The sequence below is a fragment of the Mycteria americana genome, chromosome 2 (genome assembly GCF_035582795.1).
Source record: "Mycteria americana isolate JAX WOST 10 ecotype Jacksonville Zoo and Gardens chromosome 2, USCA_MyAme_1.0, whole genome shotgun sequence".
Taxonomy (NCBI): Eukaryota; Metazoa; Chordata; class Aves; order Ciconiiformes; family Ciconiidae; genus Mycteria; species Mycteria americana.
In genome coordinates this window covers 140,160,964-140,184,844 of record NC_134366.1, presented here as the reverse complement: position 1 = coordinate 140,184,844, position 23,881 = coordinate 140,160,964, and the positions used below count along the sequence as shown (strand labels likewise).

The 23,881-nt window shown below is 38.2% G+C and overlaps 1 protein-coding gene across 2 annotated transcripts in view; it reads left to right on the top strand.

Annotated features, from left to right (window-relative positions):
• Positions 1-1,720: 1,720 nt before the first annotated feature.
• The window catches only part of UBE2W (ubiquitin conjugating enzyme E2 W), a 34,831-nt gene continuing 12,670 nt past the window's right edge, over positions 1,721-23,881 (top strand). For both annotated transcript variants that reach the window (XR_012774496.1, XM_075494821.1), the window contains exons 1-2: positions 1,721-1,800; positions 21,278-21,369. Coding sequence is in view for 1 of the 2 variants with exons in the window: in XM_075494821.1 (XP_075350936.1) it covers positions 1,786-1,800; positions 21,278-21,369 (107 nt within the window). In the remaining variant the exon portion in view is untranslated. The remainder of the gene's footprint in view (positions 1,801-21,277; positions 21,370-23,881) is intronic.

Sequence of the window (23,881 nt, the reverse complement as noted above, 5' to 3'; positions counted from 1 at the left end):
AGTATAGGATTTGGTTTACATCACGATACTTTTTCCATCCTTACTTTTGGTAGGCTTTTCTCCTTTCCTACTCAAAAATTGACACATATGCAATTCTGTCATCAGCAAATGTCCGCAAAGCCAAGAGGCTCGTTCCCTTCTGCAGCCACCTCACAGGGCAAGGATACTGCTGCTGCCTTCTGTTCTTCCCGTTAAGCAAACCCCAGAAGTTTGTATGCTCACTTTAACATCGGCAACACTGCTGATGCTGGACACAAGTTGGAAGCTGATGCCATGTTGTGCTGGGTTTTTGTTTTCCTCCAGTTAGCTGTTTTCAAAGTTGAGGATGGATAAAAACATACTGGAAGGTAAAGCTTGTAGGTGGAAGTAGTATCTTGCATCACACTAAATAAAAGGTTGAAGAAAGTAGGCAGGCTTTCAGATGCACAACCCTTCTTTACATCTAAAATTAAAGAAGCAGTTTTAAAAGGTAAATACAAACTGAGAACAATTGTTTGATAATTTAATTGGCCACCTCTGAAGGAAAAATCATGTGCTACCGATGGAGCAGAAGTGACCCAAGGGGATTCTTTTGCATCATCAGAAAGCGTGGGTGTGAAGGGACAGAGAAAGGTACTCCAGTGTTTCTGGAATGTACAGCAATATCAGTGGGGAGATGGAGATTATAACGAGCTATAAAATCAGTATCTCTATTAAATCCTTGGTTTTACATATGCACTAGGATTATGAGTTTTATAGGTTTGCCTTTGGAAAAACATTTTGTAGGTTTATCTTGAGGCTCCATTAGGTCTGAAATACTATAGCTGGAGTAACTGCTTCCAATGAAAAGTGTTTCTGCAAGTTGCTTAATTTATTGATTGCATGCAGGTTACTTCTAGCGAGTGATGCTTGTCTATTTTCACCTACCCAGTTACCACAAAATCATCCAGTGCAAAGGACAGAGGATGTTCCAGTCCAGGAAAGGAAAATGTACAATCTAAGAATGCTCCCATTTAAAATATACCCATGCTAATTTGAACACGTACACCACCAGACCATCATTGCAGAAAAATCAGATTATCCCAAGACTTGTGGCAGAGTAGCACGGGAAGCACAGAGAAACGTCTCCCCTTGCCAGGAGAACCGTTCATCACCCCAAGCCGCAGGCAAGCCTTCTCCCACAGCAAACCAGCCGGCGGCCCCGCGGCCCCGAGCCCAAGGAGCAGAGCAGGGCCGGGCCTGCTGCGGATCCCTAATCCGGCCTTCCCGCCAGGACACACCAGCCGTGAGAGGAGGTCGCAGAAACCCGTAAAAGGGCACAGCCGGCATTAACTAAATCCCTTAAAGACTCCAGACGTGCAGATCTAAAAACTTTCACAAACAGAGAGGCCAGGCGGGGCGTCGGCCCCCCGGCGGCGGTGATGGCCGGCCCTGAGCCCCGCTCCCACCGCGGGAGACGACGGGGCTCCCTCCTCGGCCGCAAGGCAGCCCGGCGCGGTCTCCCCCCCCGCCGCCGCCGCCGGGCGAGCAGGGGCAGGGCAGCACCGGGGTAGCCCCCGATGGGCACAGCGAGCCGGCGAGGCGCCTCCCCAGCGGCCTTCAAGGGCGGTAGCGACGGCGGCGGGACCCTAAGGACGACGCCCGCTCCCCCGGCGTCCGCCCGCGCCACCCTCTCCCCGCGCATGCGCGGCCGCCTCGCCGGCGGCGCGGGCACGTGACCGGGGAGGGCGGGGAGGGGACGGACGCGCGGCGCTGCGTCTCTGTAGGCCCGGGCCGGCGGCGCAGACGGGAGGGGGAGGATCCATCATGGCGTCCATGCAGGTGAGGAGCCTGCGGCGGAGCCGGGGTGCGGGGGCCGAGCGGCAGCGGGGGCCCGGAGCCGGGAGGAGCCGTTCGCCCGGGCGTGTGCGTGGTGGTGCGCTCCGGAGAGCGGTGCGGGCGGAGCAACCGCTGGGGCAGCGGCTGAGGGGGCCGGTTGCGCGGCGGCTCTGGAACGGCCGCGGGCGTAGGGGGACCGGCGGCCGCTCGGCGGGGCCAGGGAGGGCAGGGGGAGGCAGGATACTGCCGGCCCGGCGTCGGGATGGAGCTGAGACCCGCGGGGGCAGGCTGTGAGGGGAGAGGCCGGGCCCGGCTGCGGCGGGGGGGGTGGGGGGGGGAGGAGAGAGCCGCAAGTGAGGGCGGGCGGGGCAGGATGGCGAGCGGGGGAGGAGGCGGGAGGGCGTCGGGAGGCACCGGGCGCCGGGGGGGGGGGGGGGGGGGGGGGGGCGAGGAGTTGCCTCGGGGAGAGGTTTGGCAGCGATGTCCCCTCTCCTCGGGGAGGCGAGAGGAGGGCGAAGGGATCTCTCTCCCCCTCGACAGGGTTTGCGGGGGGCACGGCTTCGCTGGCCGCCGTGGGAGATGGCGGGCTTGTCCCCCTGCCCCGGCGCTGTGGCCGCAGCGTAGGGGGGGGCTGTCAGGGAGACCCCCCCCCCGGTGACACCGTGAGGACGGTGTCGAAGGATGCGAACAACAGCTCCCGTCTTCCCGGGCGTTTCTGGGGTTACGGCACTGTAGTTCTTGGGCACAGGGGGGCTGGGACAGATAAGTTTTGTTCCAAGCCGTGTGCCCGTTTTGCCCGTGGGTCCTCTTTCTCTCCGTAAAATGAGATTGTAGTGTGGTGTCAGTCCTGTGGACAGATAATGCCTGGTTTTACTTGGATGGGGTTGCTGTAGGTACAGTAGCATGAAACATCTTGCTGCTTGACAGGTATTTCCAGCTGAATTATTTATTCATACCTTCTTCTGAGGAGTTCTTAAATAGTAGCTGCAGAAATTGCTCTGGAGGAATGGATCACTTTCACTGTGTGCTGCTCCGGGTGGGTGGTGATTTATTGTGACTGGGGCAGGAGAAAAAGATCGCTGGGTTTTGTGGCAGTGGCCCCTGTCTTTCCTTATTTCACCTGTAACTGCTCTGCTTTTCCTTGAATTTTTACAGTTTTCCATTTTGTTTTCAGATCTGGATGATCTAGCACTTCTGTTTTCTTTCTCAAACTGCTTCTTTCTCTTTATTGTTTTCATTTTGTCCAGCATAACTTATATTTTTGTCACTAGTAATGGAACAGCTGAGAAAGAGTGTACAAACTGAATGAAATTAGTTCAATTGTCCTGATAGCCTGGATTTAGCATAGCTAAAATGAGCTAAAATGTCAAAGCATTGAACTTAATCGGGTAAAAATTCTGCTCTTGAAGTTTAGAAGCATTAAAAAACCAGAAAGTGTGTCTTTCTGAGTTATTGAAATGAAATGGGATCAGGAACTTGAACGTACTGTACAGAATGTTCTTCATTTAGCAGTAGTTCAGACAGATAGTCTGATCTGCCTTCATTTTATCAGCTCTTATCTGGCAAATGTGTTCTTGTAATGCTCTTCTTTTAATGTTCAGACTTCCACAAGCATAACTTCAAAATAGAGGCAATAATTTATTAAGTAGTATCTTTTATAAAACTGTGTGAAAACTACAGGGAAATGACAGTTGTGAAACTTAAAGGAGGCATTCTGTGGGACTTTGTAAACCTGTGCTGTGTTGCTGTTTCTGGCCTAGTAAATGACCTTCTACAGCTTGCCTCACCCTCATTCCCGTTGCTCCCTCTGTAAAGGGGAAATAATGATTACAAATTAAATGATGATGTTTAGGATACATGAGTGACAAATGTTGCCTAAAAGTAAGATAAGTTATGTGTGGAGGTAGTACTCACTTCCTGAAAATACGGCTATGGTAAGTCTAATGTTGTAATTGCTTTCATTTTAGAAATACCAGCTATAAGATTACACTTTTTTTTTTAAATGAGAGATTCAAGGAAATTTATGGAGTTTTTTTGTCTATATGTTGCTAGTTGTATAATGTTCTGATGACCTTTTCCTGAGTTTAGTGAATTGCTGATTTAGTAATGTAGTTTAAGCAAATTGGAAAAGGAATTGTCTGAGAATTTTTAAATAAACAGGAAGCATAAATGAAAAATTAGTAAGTGAACTGTAAAATTAGTAAGCTTCTCAATAGTAGACACCTTCCCAGGTGAGCAAGATTTCAAGGCTCTGAATTCTATTAATTAACATTTAAATCTTCAACGTGAAAAACATTTTACAAAGGAAGCTGGTGTATATAATTTTAAGTGGTTTTCGGTTCAGGATCATTTAATTTATTATTATTAGTGCTAACATTTAATATGTAAGTTGCCTAACATAAAAAGGAGACATCCTTTTTCTGATTATGTACAGTGTTTTTAAGTAGCCAATGTTTAACTGAAATGTTTGTGCAACTCATTGCAATGTCTAACTATACTAGCAGTCTATCGCCGTACCATTATGGCAGTATTATTTGTATTTCTGATAAGAATGATATACTGGTACATTAAATAAGTTTTCATTGCTTCTTAAAGTACTGTAATTTTATACAGCAATCTATGATGCTCTGGGTTAATTACATCTTATTTTTACAGATACACTGAAATTTCCCTGATTAACTTAAAGGTAGAGTTATCTGATCAGCCTGTTCTAAGTTAGTCTACAAGGAAAGTTTTGAAACTGTAACAAATCACCTCTTTTTGCCAATGGCAATGAACATCAACCGGAAGAGCTACTGCCCTTCAGTTGATGCATAGTAACTTGTAAAACTTGGGAGTTTGAGTCTTTATGTGTGTAATTTAAAGTTACTGTGATCTTTGTCTGTGTGGACATTCTTTAACAGTCGTTTTCTGAAATGCTTTTCTTCTAGAAAAATAGAAGCTGATGTTGACAAGATCCTGTATTTTGTTTTTTAACTACTGTGTTGTCCAAAGTGGTGGCTAATTTGACACCACTAGATTGGTTTAAGCCTAGTTTGCATAACTTTAAGCAAATGATAATTTTTTTCGTAAAAAACAAACAAAACCCCCCATACAAACCTTGAAGGAAAAGCATTTTTTTCAAGATTTTTCCCAGAAAAAGCCCAAGCTTGTGCAAATTTTCCTGAAAAAAACCCAGAAATATTCTGAAAAGGTCTAAGTAGTAGTAGAACAAGTGAATAGAATGGATTTGCTATAGAAAATTCAATATAGCATCTTTAGTAAGCTGAAGTCTTAAAGCTACAGATAACATACAAATGTGGTAAATACCAAAGAAAGAATAAGCAATGAACAGTTGTTCTCAGAACAGCTGGAAACACAGGACTTACATAAAGAATAGAAAAGCAGGTAAAAAAATAGAACCAAGGAAGTTCAGTTGAAAATGTACAGAAAATATATAATTGCTGTACAAAGTGTTAGATAATTAAGACCTTTCCCTCAACCTGCAGATATCAACTATATGCATCTTAAACTCGAAAGATTGGCTTTATCCATAATGCTGACATTTTAATTACTACCATTTTACCTTTCCCCTCCTTTCATTTTTAATACCAGGTTACTTCAAACCCTGAATTATGACTGGACGTATTTACCTGTCACAAACACATCTATGGGAACAATTTTAGATTTGTGTTTTACCACCAAAAGAACCTCTGGTCTTCCCTTTAAAGTTAGACACATGAGATTTGTACATGTAGATATTTAAATCTGATTAAATACAGAGCTAATGTAATTAATGACACAGCTTTAGTAAGTGTAGAATGTTAGCCTTCACCATGCATTTGTGTTATCAGGATTTTTTTTTTTTTGCCCTTGAAAACTGCCTGTTGGTGAGTCTCCATCAAAATACACGCACACATCAAAATAAAAAGTGCTGCTTGAAAAGTCTTGTTATAGCAATATTTTTTTTTCCAAAATGTATGTCTAAACAGGCATTTAATAAAATAATTGTGCTAGATGACAATGCAGAATTCATGTTAGCTTGATATCACAAAACACAAGCCAGTAGCAATGCAAAAGCTTCTCACAAGTTTCACCCCAGTGTTTTCAGCCAGTGGGGTAGGGGATGGGGAAAATGGTATACAAGCCACTGAAATATCAAGAAAAATTGCATTGTAATTACGTTATAAGAAAATATTATGCTCTGGATATGCCTACTTTTGGTTAAAGTTCCTTGGTTCTATTCTTTACCTGTTCTTCTAGTCTCAGTGGAAGTTCTGTGTTTCCAGCTGTTCCCAGAACAATTGCTTATTCTTTCTTCAATATTGGTAGCATTTTTATTTAATAATTTGGAAATAATTTTCTCTCTCTTATTTGACAGCTTTGTCCAGGGAAAAGTTCAAACTAATTTTAATATATCTTCCAAAAAAACCCCAACAAACCTATCCTTAAGTGAGGAAAGCTTTCAGTTGACTGGAACTTCAGCGATGATGCACATGTGTTCTGTACTGCTAAATGTCACAGTACGGGATGCTATTTGTGTTATTTGAAATAAAATATTAAAAAAACAAAACAAAACAAAATGAGTATTTACTGTAATTATATAACCAATTCTGGGACATAAACACAATGAAATTATTGGTAGTAACAACTTGAAATATTTAGTGGTGCCATTGGTGAAATACTGCTGAAGATAAAAATTTCAATCATTTTTTAAACTGAAAAATGCAAGTACCATAATTGAGACCAGAATGAGTGGAGAGTAAAAAGTGTTTCTCCTGTCCACTAAGAGGTCATTAGTCCTTTATGTAACCTTCAGTTATCAGTCTGTACTGGTATGTGGTATATTAGTTTTGGCATATAGCCACGCTACAGTAAAATAAGATAAATGCAAAATTTGTAGTTATTGTACCAAGATAAGTTCGTTTAATCTTGGGGCTTTTTTTAATAAACTTTTAAAGTGAGTTGAATTTCAGGTGAAGTTTAAAATTTATAGTCTTTAAGTCAGTAAAGATAAATAAAACCAAAGTTTCTGCTTTAGGCTGTAAGAAATCTCGCTTGCTTGTTTTTGTATCTGCTTGCATAAATAGAGTTTTGGGAAACACTTTGCTGTGCAGCAACTGCACAATTTTTGAGCTTGAATGGAAGAACTCACTTCCGAAAAAGAAAGCAGTAGTAGCCAAGTTTACTGGAACCAGTGTCTCTGAGTGTTATCGGCAGATCTTTCTTCCAAATAAACCAACTATATAGCTAAAATATAGAAAATCATGAATGCTTTCAACCTGTCACATTGAACGTTGATATCTCATGAATACGTGTATGATTTAAATCAGGAAAATTGCTTTTACGCCTAGCTATTCAAGCTCTGAGAAGGGGAAAAGAGAAAACAATAGATTTGCAAAAGCCAGGGAATGTTGTCTTGTTAAGCTGTTCCCTTGGAAAGCTCTGTGAGTTTGTAATTAATAAACTAAAGCAGCTTAGCTCAAACAATGTGCAAAACTCGGTGATCATGCACTTTCTTTAATTGTTTGCTCAAATTCTACCAAGGTAAGCCTTTCAGACTAAAGGATCTTCACTATATATTATACAGGTATAGTCTGTACTGGTGAATACTCCCAGAGATTATGTGATTAAATTACCCCTATTAATATGAAGGAGAGAAGGCACAACTTTCTTTGAATTTACCCATAGTTATGGCTGCGTTCAACAAATACAAATGTGTTCGGTATAATGATTGTCTCTTATGTAGCTTTGGTTTACAACCAAGAGATGAGCTTTCAAGCGGTTTGCAGGCTAAAGTTCCCACTGGGGCAGAGGGGAAGAGGACGATGAAGGTCTTCTACTCAGTACTTGGAGCAAAAAATGTTGTGCATCTTGCATGGTTTTGAAGTAGCGAAGGACTGTGACAGAACTGTGAACTGTGGGTTGCGTTTTTGTCTTTTGAAGGGAGGAAGAGACAATATTACCCATTCATTTAAAGCTGTTATAACTTAATTTATTAAAAACAAATGAAAATAAAGTAAATAGGTTAAATATTTTAAAATAAGAAGAGCCAGTAAGCAATATTTTGTGATAGAATGAAGGTCAGGTAACCTGTCTTATGCCTACTTTTGATAGCTGAGGGCTTTCAAAAGGTATTCTGGAATCTGTGCCAGCCTTTGCAGTTTTTTTTTCTTTGGTTTTGTTTGTTTTTCCTCTGAGGTGACCTTAATCGCTGGAATGAAAACCAGGTATCGATCTCGGGTGGCAGGGGAAGAAGGGAGGGAACCCCATCTGCCTCCCTGGGAGCAGTATTAATGTGTTAGAAAAGAACAAAGTTAATGGTGGTAGAGCAGGAATTGTGAGACATGTTATTTTTGATAATTGATCATCTGATTGAGAATACTAACTATTCATCCTTTCATACACAGTATTAAAAAAATAACTGTTTCTCCTTTGGTGATTACAAATACAAAGTTGTTTGTAATCTTTTTTTATTCAACTTAGTTAAAAATACTGCTTGATCAGCCTTAAGAAAAAAAATGCTGTATATAGGCCAATAAATGTTGATAATAGTTTACTAAAGTACAGCAAATATTGTCTCTAAAAGTCTGCTGGAATAAAATGCTTCATAGAATTTGATGCTACTTGTTCACATAGATTTATTTATTTCTTCTTGATTAGAAATTGGTGGTCAATAATGAGAAGGAACAAGGAAACTGAATGGATTGAGATTTCCTAAGTTAGAAATTCTCTCCCCATCATATTTAGGGATATGGATTTGATGAGTATTTAAATCTTGTTACAGTTTGTAGCTTCCAACATTTTTGACCCTTTTCTTTCTGAAAGGCTTTTTGTCAGAATACAGCATTTTATATCAGTTATCAACCTTTGTAATAGTTTTTATAAAGATAAGAAATTCCCTGGTAGACATATGGTTGACCTCATTGTGCCAGCCCTTGCTATTATCTTAAATTCATTTCTTTAACTGAAGCAGTTCAAATAATGCTGGACTCTTGTGTTTAAAAGAGAAAATTATGTGTGTGTGACTTTTTAGTATGTGTGACGTTTTAGTACTGTGTGAGGCTTGTGCTGGGCGTTGGTACATTTGAAGACTCCATTTATAAAGCAGATGACTAGCTGTCAGTTTCATTTTATTCTTCATTAGCGGATTTCACTTAATTTGCTTTAAAATGACAGGTTCATTGTAAAAAAATTGATTATCTGGCAAAAAGCTTTTCAGACTGTGGAGTACAGAGTGTTTTGTGTGTGTAGTTACTGGTTTATCTTTAATTATACTGTAGTTCTGATTTCAGGTTGATCTTCTTTTAGTGAGTTTGTCAAGCATATTATTTCCTTTAGGAGAGGATTCTGTTGCTTTGACCTTCCAGTCAAATATTTTAGAATATCTTGGAGCATGTGAAGATAATATTCTGTTATCTGAGAAATCAACAATCCTTCCTCCCACCCCTCCAATCCGTAACCTAATGAAATTTTTAAATGCTCAGAAGAACAGAAGATTAGTGGTGGAAACAGATTCGTAAGTAGCTCATTAAAAGATTAATGCATTGCCTTTTGGTTCCTTTAAAAAGAGAGAAATGTACAAAATACTTGACATTCGGGACTTGAAGTATGGATTGGTCTGGGAAAATAACATTAGAACTGGGTTGCCAGATGTTAACATGTTTTATTAGAAATGAGGAGGAGGAGACTAATCTGCTTCTGCCTTCTCAGTACAGATTGAAAACCTGATAGTCAGCCAAAAATAGATAAAACTGAAAAACAATTCTTCAAATTCAAATCCTGGTATTATTTTTTATGGACAGAGTATTTTGTGAAGCTGTTTTGTTATGTGTCCTGCTGAAGCTTTAATTGGGCACATCCAGTCAATTATCTTTCTTTTGCCCTCTGGGCCTTGATTAAATCTTACTGTAAGAACTTTGATTAGGAAAAATTCACCCAGGATTGTGATAATCAAGTATCTGGATGGCTTGTAAGTTTGGGAGTCTGGGCCAAATGATTTCACTTGAATAATGATGGGGTTTAGCCCTAGTCAGCAATTAAGTACCACACAGCCGCTCGCTCACCCTCCCCCCTGGTGGGATGGGGGAGAGAATTGGAAGAGCAAAAGTAGGAAAATTCGTGGGTTGAGATAAGAACGGTTTAATAATTGGAACAATAATAATAATAATAAAATTGTAATGAGAAGGAAAACAACAAGAGTGAGAGAGGAACAAAACCCAGGAAAAAAAGTGATACAACCGCTCACCACCTGCCGACCGATGCCCAGCCAGTCTCTAAGCAGTGATCCCTACCCCCCAGCCAACTCCCCCAGTTTATATACTGAGCATGACATCATATGGTATGGAATAGCTCTTTGGCCAGTTTGGGTCAACTATCCTGGCTGTGCCCCCTCCCAGCTTCTTGTGCCCCTGGCAGAGCATGGGAAGCTGAAAAGTCCTTGACTAGTGTAAACATTACCTAGCAACAACTAAAACATCAGTGTGTTATCACTATTATTCTCATACTAAAATCCAAAACACAGCACTATACCAGCTACTAGGAAGAGAATTAACTCTATCCCAGCTGAAACCAGATACACTCTGCAGAGGCTTTCTTGAATGACCTGATAGATTAGGAAACAAAGGATTTTTTTATTTGTAGGAACTGTCTCTTTCATCTTTTCTTTACATGTCTTAAGTAGCAAGAGGGACTGTAGCAGGAAATTTTTTAAGTGTCACCATTTTTAATCTTTACCTTTTTTCTCTTCTGTTTGAGAGCTTTTTGGCATTTAAAGTTAGGTTTCTAATAAGAGTAACATGCAATCAGTTCCAGCAATACTTACACTGTTAAAATGTTTTTTCTGTAGAGGAGTTTTGTTTGAAAACCAGGACTATCTACCCAGTGTTTAGAACTTCATATTATGGATTTGAGATACTTTTCACTAAGAAATCTGTGAATGGAAGAATCAGAATACTGAAAACAGAGTTGTTACTGGTCTTACTCTCTCAGGCTAGTAAGTTGTACTAGCAGACTAGTAACAGCTTTGATTATGAAACAACATGCTGGTGTTGTAACAACACTGTTGTTGCAGCCTGTTAACTCCCCCTCCTGTTCTGGTACAAGGTTACTGTTTGCCTCCCTTCAGTGAGGGAGTGCTTGAAAAAAATCTGTCTCCTGCATGCAAAAACTTCTTCAAAACAGAAAGGATGTTTTTTGTTAAATGTTTTGTAGCTTGAATGGGGAAGGAGGTGACAGCCTGTAGCTCCTAAGTGAAATGTAAATTCTTTGCCAGGGCTTCATCACAGGATTGAGAGTACTTTTGTGCTAACAGAGTTTGCTGGGTGTTTCAATCTTCGGGTGTGGAAGAGAATCATTAGTAGTTATTGAAGAAATATTGTTAGGTCTCCCTAGGGTGCAGCAGCTTTACCAGCATAAAATAGAAGAGTGGAGTTCCTGTGGGATTAATTTTTAACTGTTAACTATTTATTAGTTAATTTTTCTTCCTCTTTGATCTCCAAGACAGATTAAGAGTTGAGTTTACAGTGTCTAGGAAGGCTTAGCCTTGGAAGGCTACTCCTTTCTTACATCATCACAATAAAGAAAAGGGAATTCGAGTGCATGGAAATAGAAGGTTTCTAACAAAATCCATGTGCAGATGTTTTGGACACCCATGCTTCCTAGTCTGTGAAGTTGCTGTTCCATCTTTCAGTTTCTTCATATCCTCATGATACTACCTAACTGAGCATGGCTAGGAGAGCCTCTACCACTCCAGGTGAAAAGGCTGTCACATTCCAGCTTAATTGCCTATCATAGCTTGTGTTACTGGTAATAGAAGGTGTGGTGATGGAACATTTCCTCCAGCAGAAATGAAAGGATGCTGTTTGTCCATTTTTCACTTTCTGCTCTACTGGTAGGTTTCTGCTCTACTGGTAGAGAAAAATTGCTCTTCCCCCAGCTGTCTTCTACCAAACTTTTACCACTGCCCTTAATATATCCTGTCTTGCACTGAATATCCTTTTGGTTTAATCAGCTCAGCTTTTCTCTCACTTCCTTTCTTTCCCTAAAAAAAAGGAAAGTCTCTAAAATAGACTTTCAAGCCTATATTAAGGGTTGTTCATAGGTAAAATATTTGACTAAGCTCATCATTTGGTTTACCCATTTAAGATATTACCCATTTAAGACATTGCACATCTCATGTAGCATTTCTTGAAACACCAAAAAGTGGAATATTCAAGAATTGCAAAGATAAGGCAGTTCAGTATATGCATTGTTCTTTCTTAAATTTTATTTTCTTTGTATCATTTACCTTTAGAAAGTTTGTATTTTCAGCTCTGAGGAGATAGATAATAAGCCAGGAGTGTGGGCACACAATCGAACTTGATTGGATTATGGTGTTAATATTTTACTGCTAATCAACAGAGCCAATGTAACTGTGTGTATGCTTTGCCTGCTCCAATTATGAGGTATAATACGTAAACTGAAACAGAATTCATTGGCTGTCTAAGTTGCTCTAAGCTATAGGTACATAATTCGTACTTGGTAGTGACCCCTATAACTAAGGGTGCCTTACTTTTTCACTGTACACATGTTTTTATTTGCATATAGCTTTGTTAAACTTTAACTCTCTAGGCTCCAGTTTTCCAAGGGAGGGGCAAAGCTGTTGTAAGAGTTCTGACAATGGGCTTAGAACTGGAAATAGGCGCCCAATGTTGTGATACTCATTTTTAAAGGTATTGAGAAGGGTAATTTTCACATACTATAAGAGCTAGATGAGTTTTCCTGGCGGGGGAGGAAAATATCTTTGACTACACTGTTGCTTTGTGGGGGATTGTGGTTGAAGTCTGTCTACCTGTCTGTCCATGGGTGTGATCCTTGTTTGTGGTAGAATCAGAAAAAAGGTCTTTGGTTTTGGGGAATGTGATGGTGATATTGTCGTATATGCTTTGGGAATATAGGTTATTGCTTTTTGAGGTAGCTGACAGGGACACAGAGACCACTGAAATAATTTTGTATCTGTTAATAAACATTTATGTGATAAATGTTTATCACATCTAGCTCAATGGTGCACAGTAACCAAACTATCTGATTCTCGGAGATGCATTCTGAAATACTCATGTTGCCAACCTCCAAATCTCCTCCTGTCCTAAATTGCTACCCTCTCTCCCTTTCACATATTGCATCTTTTTATGTGCTTCTGCCCTGCCTTCTGCTTCTTTATATGATTCACCAGGAATCAAGACAAGTGAGAATTCGGCTGTAACATCTCAAATGCCACCACACCAGTTCCAGAGGTGGCCGAGTAAGATGTGTACCAGTTTGGAGAAAAGAAGAGTGTGTATTTTTGCTTAGCAAAGGTGCTAGAAGCTATCAGCTTTGGAGATGTATTTAACTTGAACCATGACAGACAGCGAGTGCCATCTATCAGGACTGAAGCGATACAGGTGGTTGTGAGCTGTCTGGGAGCCAGCAGGAATTGTACTCCACTGACACCCAGTTAATTTTGTGTTCTTTTATGAGCTTCACACTTTAGAAAATCTGTGGAGGATAACTGAAGGGGTTGCACAAATCCTATTTGACAGAATTAGCAATAGAATACAAGCCATTGCTATGTCAGTCACGTCTCAACTACTTGAATAAACTTTCTTTTGGAACTGATGTTTCGATCAGTGTTAAGCTGTGTTCATCCTTGAATCATCCTTTCCTGTAGAGGTAGGTGAATTAAGTAATCTTGGTTTCAAAGACTTCCATCTTTTTGAAAATAACTTGTATAAACTACTGGTTATGTCACTACTCTTTGCCTTTTGCAGCTGGTTATTCCTTTAGTTGAAGGACTGTGGTGTTATCCAGTCTTGGGTTTCTGATCTTCCTAACTCTTCTGTTCTGTTTTCCTCTAGATAGTGAATGTTTTTACCAATTTGATACTTTTCAGTTTTGGTTTACTTGGAAGTTGTATTAAAAGAATGTTTAAGCATAAAATCCTCTCTCAAAAATAAGGAAAAGATCAAATTAAGATTGCCTGTGCATCCTTCATTTATTCCCCCTTTATGTAAATAACTCCATGATTGCAGTCCATGTTTTCTTTCGCAGTCTCTTTAAATAGACAGTGGACAAGCAGGAAGGGAGCTTCTGTATGAAATCTTATGATGGATTATCAGGAACATTAGAAAGATGGTCTTGTGATATGAAAAGAGCAATACAGCAAGCACAGCTCCCAAGAGCATATCAATGTATAGAAAACATCTGTTTGGAGGTTATTGTGGGAGTGAGTAGTTGCACTAGCTTGTATTTTGACGTAAAGGAGCTGGTTGAGAGGCTGAAAGCAGCTTGAGTATGTGATGAAAAAAAAGGTATTCTTGATTCATGGTAAGAAAAAAAGCAAAAGTAATAATGGTATTGACTTTAGATATGCATGTCTTGATATAGCTGGAGATCTGTAAATAAAGGACTCCTGATAATTAAGAGTGTTGAAGGGCTACAAGTTTCTAGAAGAAAATACTAATTTACAACGGAAAGCTATGTCAATGTGGAAGAAATATAGGAAAAGTCAATATGGCTACATGAAGAGCTATTTAGTGACTTAAAGATTGAAAAGGCTTTGTACAAAACAGAAAAGTGGAAATAAGTATTTATTGCTAAAGCTTAATAGGAAAAAAAGGTACAAGCATATGAGAGTGAAATCTACCCATGGTGCATAGTTTTAAATTAGCAGATTTGAAAAGCATTAAGAAAGGTTTTTCTAAATCACTAGAAAGATGAACAAAGTGTTAGAAAGTGAATAGAAAAGGAAAGCAAAGGATAGATGACACAGATACTAAATTAACAACGAGGCAGTAAGCCACACCAAACAAAAAGGACAGATTCAATACCTTTTAGGCATTGGATATTATATCAGTCACTAGGATTCAACAGTGTGGGTTGGTTTGGTGGAGGTTTTTTTGTTGTTGTTTTAAGGGTTTAAGCAACTGAATCTGAGTTCTTTGACAATTATTTTGACTGAGTTTCCAGATGATAAATACTGTTTTTATTCTTCTACTATTGTGTGAAAGGGTGGCTTCTGGAAGTCACTGGACCAAATAATCTCCGATACCTATAGGATATAATTGACAATTAACTTGTGAGTACCTAGATAAAAAGTAGCCAAAATGCATTTCAGAAGAAGAATCACATTGAACTAACATGATTTCCACCTCTTACTATGCAGTAACTATTGTGAAAGAGGACCAGTAGCTGTATTCTGACCGTACAAATGTTTTTGACTTGCGTTAGTGTGACATTTGAATGAGCACACAAGAAAAATGTGGTATAAATCAGTGGAATTTTTTTTTCTTATTAACTTATTACCACTTCTCAAGGTATCACAGTTGTAGTTTGGTTGTAGTAAAATCACTCTTGTAATAACTGGGTGTCTGATTGAGAGAGGGCGTTTGGTTCTGTCAAGCTGAATGGACCTACCAAAGGGTATTTTGAGGGCAGTCTGCATTGGCTTTCCTGCTTTCTGAAAGCGGCTTGGATGATTGGGATATAAGTGTTCTTAGAAAATATGTATGTGACAACAAGTGGACAAGGTTTAAAATCAAAACCATGCAATTCATTAGAGAAAGCTACAAAGTATTTAATAGGGAGAGGAGAGGGGGAAAAGGGAGTCTAGTTTACAAATATGAATGAGTAGCAGGCTGATAACTGCTGGAGTGGAAAAGACTCTGGATTATGAGTGTGCAGACTGAATGTAAGTCAAAAGTATTATGTTGCTACAAACTAAAAACAAATCTCTGGGATATATTCACATAAGGGTCATGATGAAACCTTCTTTTATTTGTATCTATAAATATATATATATAAAATTGGTTGAGGATGGTTGGGATGGTTGAGTCGCCATCCCTGGAAGTATTTAAAAGACGTTTGGATGAGGTGCTTAGGGACATGGTATAGTGGTGGTCTTGGTAGTGTTAGGTTTACGGTTGGACTCGATGATCTTAAAGGTCTTTTCCAACCTATATGATTCTGTGATTCTGTGATAAATACATATGTATATAAATACAAATTTAAGGAGCCAGCTGCAGACCAGCAGAAATTAAATGCTTAGAAAATGAGACTTGGAGAGGGGGAAGTTGAAAGAATTATGTGTTTTATTTGGAGAGCAGTAAGTTGAAATAGGTAAAAGAATTCCCTTCTGTATCCATGAAGAGTAAGCGAAGTAATTTGACATAATTTATTCAACTCACCTAGATCTCTTACTGTGAAGAAAATTCTTCCAATTATAAAAGGAAGAGATAGGGTGATGTGGAAAACGTTAAAGGCTTTTAACCACAAGGATATCTTAAGAATCTTTGATGCATCCTTATGTTAGGGAAGTCACCTCTCCACCTTGCTGAGCTACCTTCAAGTCCTAAGTTTATAAGATTGTACAAATGAGATAGTTAAAAATGTCTGAAAAGTGTTAATCCATTATACTTTGTCCTGCTATGTACGTCGCTGCTTATTCTCAAGAATTTTGTGCCAGAATGACAGTTTTCTTTATTCATGGCTGTCAGATACAAGGAAGACTTTTCTCCCTCTGAAGCTATTCCTTTTCAAATGCTTAATTTCAGAAATTTACGGTTGCACAGTGTGCGTCTTGTACATAACGTGTGGGTTTGATATATCAGAGTCATGTTTTTTTAAAAGTACATAATTGAATTATCTTGAAGCTGAGAGTGCGTGTTTCTGGATTTGTGCATGATATTGGAGTAGTCTTTAGACTTAGTGTTATTCTGAAAATTAATGTTCCTTGTAACCTCTTTGGTCAGCTAGTACAAATATTGTTAAACACTGAAGAGGAATGAACTTCAAGTTGTTGCATTTAAACTTCAGAAGTTTTCTGAATTACTATGGTAACCAGGAGCTCAATTTCCTAATTAAACTGTATGAATCTGGCCTTCAAGGGCTTCATTTAAGAGATTTATTTTGTTTATTTATTTTAAAGTAGATCTGGCTCCTGATAGTCCAGCTTTGTGTATTAATGAGACACAACATAAGACAAATTATTTTAAGTTGTTGTAAGGGAGGGAGGAAGAAAAAAAATAGTCCTTCATCATATCTTTGGAGAGTATCTTCCAAATTGTCAGAATACCCTTAGCTGCATATTGGGCTGTGTGTGCAAGCATGTAGCCAGCAGCTTGAGGGAAGTGATTCTTCCCCTTCCTCTGGCACTTGAGACCACATCTGGAGTACTGTCTTTAGGGAGGCCCAGTACAAGAATGACATTGATATACTGGAGTGAGTCAAACAGATGGCCACCAAGATGGTTAGGGGCTGAACTACATCACATGCAAGGAGAGGCTGACTGGATTTCTTCAGCCGTGAGAAGAGAAGGCAAAGGGAAGATCTTGCTGATGCCTACAACAGCCTAATGGGAAGGTGATAGAGAAAACAGAGCCACAGTAGGAAGACAAGGGGCAACAGGCACAAATTGGAACAGGAGATATTCCAATAAGATATAAAAGAAACAATTTATACCATGAGGGTAGTCAAACACTGGAATGCATTGACCAGAGAGGTTGATTAAATGACAGTTTTCTAAATATTAGTTAGCCCCTCTCATAAAACAACTTTTCAGTATTTGAATGAATTCTGGTTAGTAGGCCATGATGCCCTCTACAATTTTGTTACAGTTGCTATAGAGTATTCTTGAATGTCTTCTGGAAGAGGCCTATAGGCAGTTGTTTGTTAGTTTGTACAGAAATAATTGAGTTGATGCTTGATAGAACAAACCAAATTTTGAAAATGTCTGGTGAAAGCCTGTGAAAGATACCTAGCTATGTTCGTCAGATAAGGTATGATTAACTTGTATGGCATGGTTAATGGAATAGTAGAGAGTTGTAAAATAGATAGTATATTTTATTATTCCACTTGGGGAAAAAACCCAAATAAGGGCTTGTATTCCCAAAAGTATCACATCTTAAATGTGTATCAGTTGGTTCAATAAAAGTAATTCTCTTTGTGTAAGGACTTTGCCTTGCTTCTATCTTTAGACTGTAGCGTCTAGAGTAACACTTATGAAATCTTTAAAATAATTTTTTTCCCCTTGAGCTATCTAACTCTTTCAGAGTTCCTGTCATTATGGGGACTGGAGAAATGTAGAATTTATTATAAAATGGTATTTTTGTCCTTTAATTTCAAGGGAAGTAATCCAAGATAGTCAGTATAGCTGGAGAGAATAAAAATGAAAAGGATTCTGTGCCATCTCTAATAGCAGTTGTTGGTCTTCTGTCCTGATTGCCTGCAATTCTGGGGTGAGATCCTCTTCATTTGGGGTGGTGGATAGGTGGGTTTGGATTTTTTTTTTTTCTTTTTTCCTTCCCCCCGCCCTGCCTTACCCTGAAGGGGAGCAATGTTGAGATACGTTAAATCTGTCAGGGCATAGTATAATGGAGAACACGGCTGATACTTCAGATAGGCATAGGATTAGAGTGGTTACAGTAAGGCTGAAGGGAATAACTCCTTTTGCTATACTTGGTTCTGTTTGGGACATTCCTCTGAATGAAGAACAAGTCCAGAAGAGCTCTGGGTTTCTTGACCTCTGCATCCCTTCCCTACCTTTCCAGTGTGGAGCTGTGCCTAGGAACTTACTGTTAATCAGAATTGCACTGGAGTTTTCTATGTATAATAGGTAATCATAGTCAGGTTTTCTTTGTGGATTACCTTATTTCAAAGTGATAAATTTCTTTGCTAAAGCTTGTTTTAATTTCGTTACAACACTAGCAATGTTATAGGCTTGCTTTTCTGGGGGACTTAAGTTATTGAGCTTCTTTGGCTTAATAGTCAGATAACATACCCATTTTCTACTGAATGTGCTCTTTTCAGCTTTATGTGGGAATGACATGGAGGTTTTTTTTTTTTTTTTAATTGAGATTCTTACTGAGAGCTGCAAATAAAGGTCAGACTGAACTTGTATTAATATTTGTTTGAACTGGCTAATTTGGAAGTGATAATTTCTTTTTTTGTCTTTAAAAATATGATTTTGTTTACTGTGATACTTTTGACCCAAAGTGTAAATAGTATCTCCTGTTATTTCTCTGGGATGCCTTTTTAGATCTTAATGTATTTTGTATTGCAACTGATGAGAAGCAATGTGTTGTCTGTGTCTATTATTTGCATTTAATGGACAGGCCCCCATGACAGTGTCAGCAAATGTGTAAGATCAGAGGAACAGAGCACTTTGGTCGTACTCTGCTGATCAAGTACACATTTTAATTTTTTTTTTCCCCTTGGGTTACTGGTTTTTTAGAAAGAACCATAAATTTTATATGTGAGAACTGAAAAGCTGTGAAGCAGTCAGAATATTTTTGCACTGGTGAGATGGATAAAAGAGTGACTGAGACTGTATTAGACTGAAAAGGTGGTTACTGGAGAAAGAGCCAAAGGTCCAAACTTCAAATGAAAGGATATTTTAAGTGTTGATAATTTGGAATTTCTGGTAGGATACAGAACAAACAAAATTTCCTCTTTTCAAATTACTGTGTTTGATCAGATACTGATACCTTAATGTGCCTGTTCTTAATTTAATTTTAAAATGGATTTTAGGCTCCTTTTAATAAAGACAGAGTTGTATAGTTGGTCTACATGTATAAGTAAATGGATCTACTGAATTATTTGCTGTTCCTGTATACATTTGTTCTTTACTATTTTTTACCTAATGTTTCCAAATCTCCCCTTTAAGGGAAAGAGTTTAAATTTTCCCTTATCATATAAGGTTCTCATCTCTGAACTTTTAAAATATTTCTCTATGTGATGACCTATATGACAAGGTGTACACAGGTTGACTACCATTGAGGTTTATTTGATGATGGTCTGGGAAAGTGTCAGAAAGAGAATTGACTTCAAAACATCTCTGCCACTCAAATTAAGGGTTTGTAAAATGGTTTTGGACCTTTCTTCTTTTGCAGTTTAATTCATAATAGTGGTGTTAAACACTGTTGGTGTTTATAATCTGAAATTTTCTTAAACTGTGCAGAAAGAAGTGTTGAATACTAGGAATCCAATCTAGCAGTATATATAGCTTTCTCATTAAAATGTTAGCATTGTTTTTTCAGTTTGTTTATATCTGTACACGAGTTACAACAGCCTTTAAAATTCTTTTATGACATAACATTTCACTTCAAAACATATTTGTTTAATTGCTTGCAAATAAAAGACTTTTAAAGTGTGTATTTGGGTTCAAGGTAGGAACTTTCAAAATAGAAGCCCAAAGAAAGTTTTCTGGGCTGCTTGATAGAGACAGAAAGTTATTTCAAAAGGTGAATTGTGAATGTATGATAGGAGTTGTGTGTCTCAATTTATTGTAGTCCTATTTCAAAGGTATTAATGGCATACTGAGTCACTTCTGTGTTGACAAATTAACATTTTTTTTATTTTCCCCTGTGGATTTTTTTTAAGTTCTACTAAGCATCAGAAAAGTTGTTTGGAACATTAGTAAGAAACAGCTACAAATGTGTAATAAAACTACATTTAAAAAAATTGCATCTTGAATCAAAATTAGATACTAAGCCCCCAACCATATATATTTATTCCTCTTGAGTGCTAGGTCAGGCTTAAATCTTATGTAAGGTCATTTTGACTAGTAGGATGATGGAAGTTGACTGGTAGGTGGTAAAAATTAAAATTGTTGGCAGGAAAAAGGAGCGTAAGAAATAAGAAAGCCTTAAACTTTCTGTTATCTGGATGGCTTGGAAATGACAAAACGTATTGCATAACTGTTTACATGGAGAAAATACACTCTGAAACCAGTGCCAATGATAGCACTTCAGAGAGGTTGCATTTCCCTTGCTCTGTAGATTGTAAGAAACAGTTCTGGTAGTTGTTATAGAAGCGGCTGGCTGCAGTTATCGATTTATCCCTGTCAAAATAGGTAAGAATTACGTGAGCAACTGGTGTAACACTTCTAAATATTACAACTCTGTAGGTTCTAAGATGCAGTTACTATAAAGTTATAAAATAGTTTGTGTTCTGCAAGTCACATAGTCTTGTTTTAGTTTTGTGTTCTGTCCTCTGGGATGACTTAGAACAAGGCAAAGGCTTGCATAGATGCCAGACAGAAGTGTCTTAAATTACATAGATGAGGAAGAGTTGTGCTATTAAAATCTTGGAGAATTAATTGTAAATCTGATGCTATCAAGGGAATATGAAATGTTCACTGCTAGGTGTAGAGCTCTGATTGACATCTTTGTAACATGAAAAAATCCTGGATTTTTTCTTTGTAACTTAGCAATTCTTCACTTAGCAGTGTTGCAAATGTAAGCGCTGTTGCATTTTTGCAAGAAAGTAGGTTTAAGGCCTGTGACTTTTTTTGGCCTGAGACTTTTCAGTTTAATTTCTAGGAGAGGAGTCTTCCCTGTTTCTCTCTTTTCAGTTTCACTTTGTATTTAAATTTTCAAATAAAACTTCTTCTACCTTTCAATAATTGATGCAATGTACTTTAGTGTGCATGTTTATTGTTGAATTTTATTTAATATTTCAAATATTCTATACAATTTCTTTATAGAAACGATTACAAAAAGAACTATTGGCATTGCAAAATGATCCACCTCCAGGAATGACTCTAAATGAAAAGAGTGTACAAAATTCAATTACACAGTAAGTATATATATACTGTTTTATTTTTGCTATCAAGCTGAAAAATGTAAGTAATGAAAAGTCCTCTGCGTGCCACTTCCACCACTTATTCCAAGTAACATTCTGAGTTTTTGTTTTTAGTCTAGGGAATGAAACATTGTTCTACTTAATGAGCATATTGCAGTAACGTGCTGGACACTCTCAGGAACTGGATAGTGAATTCATTACATTTTTATTAGGCATTTTACTGTCTAACAAAATGTCAGTTGGTAAAAGCTTCTGCATATTTTAGAATAAAATGGCTTAACAATCTCTCATAGCTGCTAACCTCTGAAACCCCTCTAAATTTATTGAAATAATTAGCATTTCTGCATTATTTGTGTTGAGTATATTTTGTAGCTGTTAATTTCCATTACCTTCTTTCTCTAAAGCAAGTGGAGGAAGTTTCTTAAAGAGCAAAGTTATCTAAATACATTTCTTTGTGCTTTTCTCACTCCTGTATTTTTTTCTGTGATTAGCAAAATGGAAAGAGAAACATGGTTAAATATACTGTGTTTTGTCCATTGGAACTGGACAGATGTTGTTCCTGGTATTTAAACCATTTTTTTAATTGACCGAAATACAAAAGATTTAGTCTGTGTTGTCATTTCTTTTAGATAATTTTCTTAGTTTAATTTTAGAGAAATGTTAAAAAATTCTTAGCAGATCTAAACATTTATAAAAGTATGAATCTCAGGCTATATGTTCTGGACTATATCATTGATTGATGGATCAATTTAAAAACATAACATAGAGCTGACTTCTGATGTTGCTTCACATCTGTATTTTTAGTGGTGGCACTCAGACCATGTTACATGAGGCTTTTCTGAGCCTTGTATGTAACGAGATAAACGCTGCTACTGCTTTTTAAATTAAGCTGGGTTTTGTGATAGTTCATGCAGATGAATATGACTAAAACACATTGAAATAGCACTTTCCAGAATTTGGTACAAATAATAGTACAACTGCTGAATTGCAGCTTCATTTTGGGTTTTCTTTGGGAAGCAAAATACTTAAATTTTCTGAAAAAAGGACTCAAACAGATATTGCAAGTGTTTTTTACTCATTTAAAAAAAACCCCAGCCATTAAGTGAAAGTTTACAGCAGATGACGAGATGGAAAAGGAAAAAAAAAAATCTTTTGGTTTTTTTTTTCTGTTTCTGGATTTCCATTTTTCTTAGGATGTCTCTGTGTACTAAATAATGAGTACTACCTCATTTTTTTCTGCTATGTACAATTTTTATATCTTTCAATACCTTACAAATAAAAACTTCCTGTTTACTGTCATGCTAGATTTTGGAATTGTCACTGTTTAAGAAGCTTTCTGTCACAAGTAACACCGTATTTTTTCTCTTTGAGGGTTTTTGATGCGAAGTAGCATGTTCTGAGTTCATTAATCAAGTTAGGGTTTGAATTGGTGCAGTAAAGATTTGTGTAGCAGTACTAGCTTGGTTTTCAAAGGTGTTGAATAAAATAATTGACCCATGATGTAACTGGGTCATTTGAAATGTTAAACAATCATCTATTTTAAATACACAAGGATTAGAAATTTGAGATGGCTAAACCGTACAGCACACAGGAAAGTTGGGTTCTAGTGATTCCTTGACCATAAAAGGAGCAATGTCCAGACAGAGTTACCTTCTACTTAGTAAATGAAACTATTTTAAAAACTCGAAAGTGAAGGTTCTGGATCACAAGCACCAATAAAGCTGAGAATATTGGTGCAGCATGTGTATTAATGTAAAAGCAGAAGGTATAAGAAGAGATAAGTGGTCTGGAGCACAGATTGATTAAATTGAAGGGGTCTTCACAAAATTAAAATATGGAACACTAGTATAGCCATCATCATGCTACTGTTGAAGATGCATTCGTCCTGAAGAGTGTGACAGCTAGCAGTTCAGTAGAGAAGCAATTTTTCTCAAAAAAAAAAAAAAAAAAAAAGGGGGGAGGGGGGGAGATTAAAAATGTGCACGGCTCAAATACATGGGGAGAGTGTATATGACAGAAGGATGGAAGGATGGAGAGGTTGGGAATAGGATTATCAGACTGCCAGCTGGAGGAGATGTTGTCTTTTCTGTACACATTGCTGTTCTGAAAAATCTCAGCTGCCTAACTTCAGTCTAATGTAAATCTTATCTGAGCGTTTTTGTAGTCTCTTGCTGAATCTTTATGTTATTGTATTGCTCAAATGTGTAAAACTCAAGGGTGATAGACAAAAATGGGGAAATGATGCCTCAAGCAATGGTATTAACTGATCAACAACAGAACTCCAAAATGACAGAAGTTAGATAGCAGAGTGTTGCTGTATGTGTTGAACAATATGCAAAGCATCTATTTTTTTGACTGGATTAAAAAAACCCCAACAACCCAACCCAAAACCACCACCAACAAAAAACCTGCACCCAACACCCTCCACCCTCCCAACTCCATCTGTCAGTTACTTCCGTGTTATTATCATGGAAGGAGCAGAAGCAGAGGAAAAAGAATACTGTGG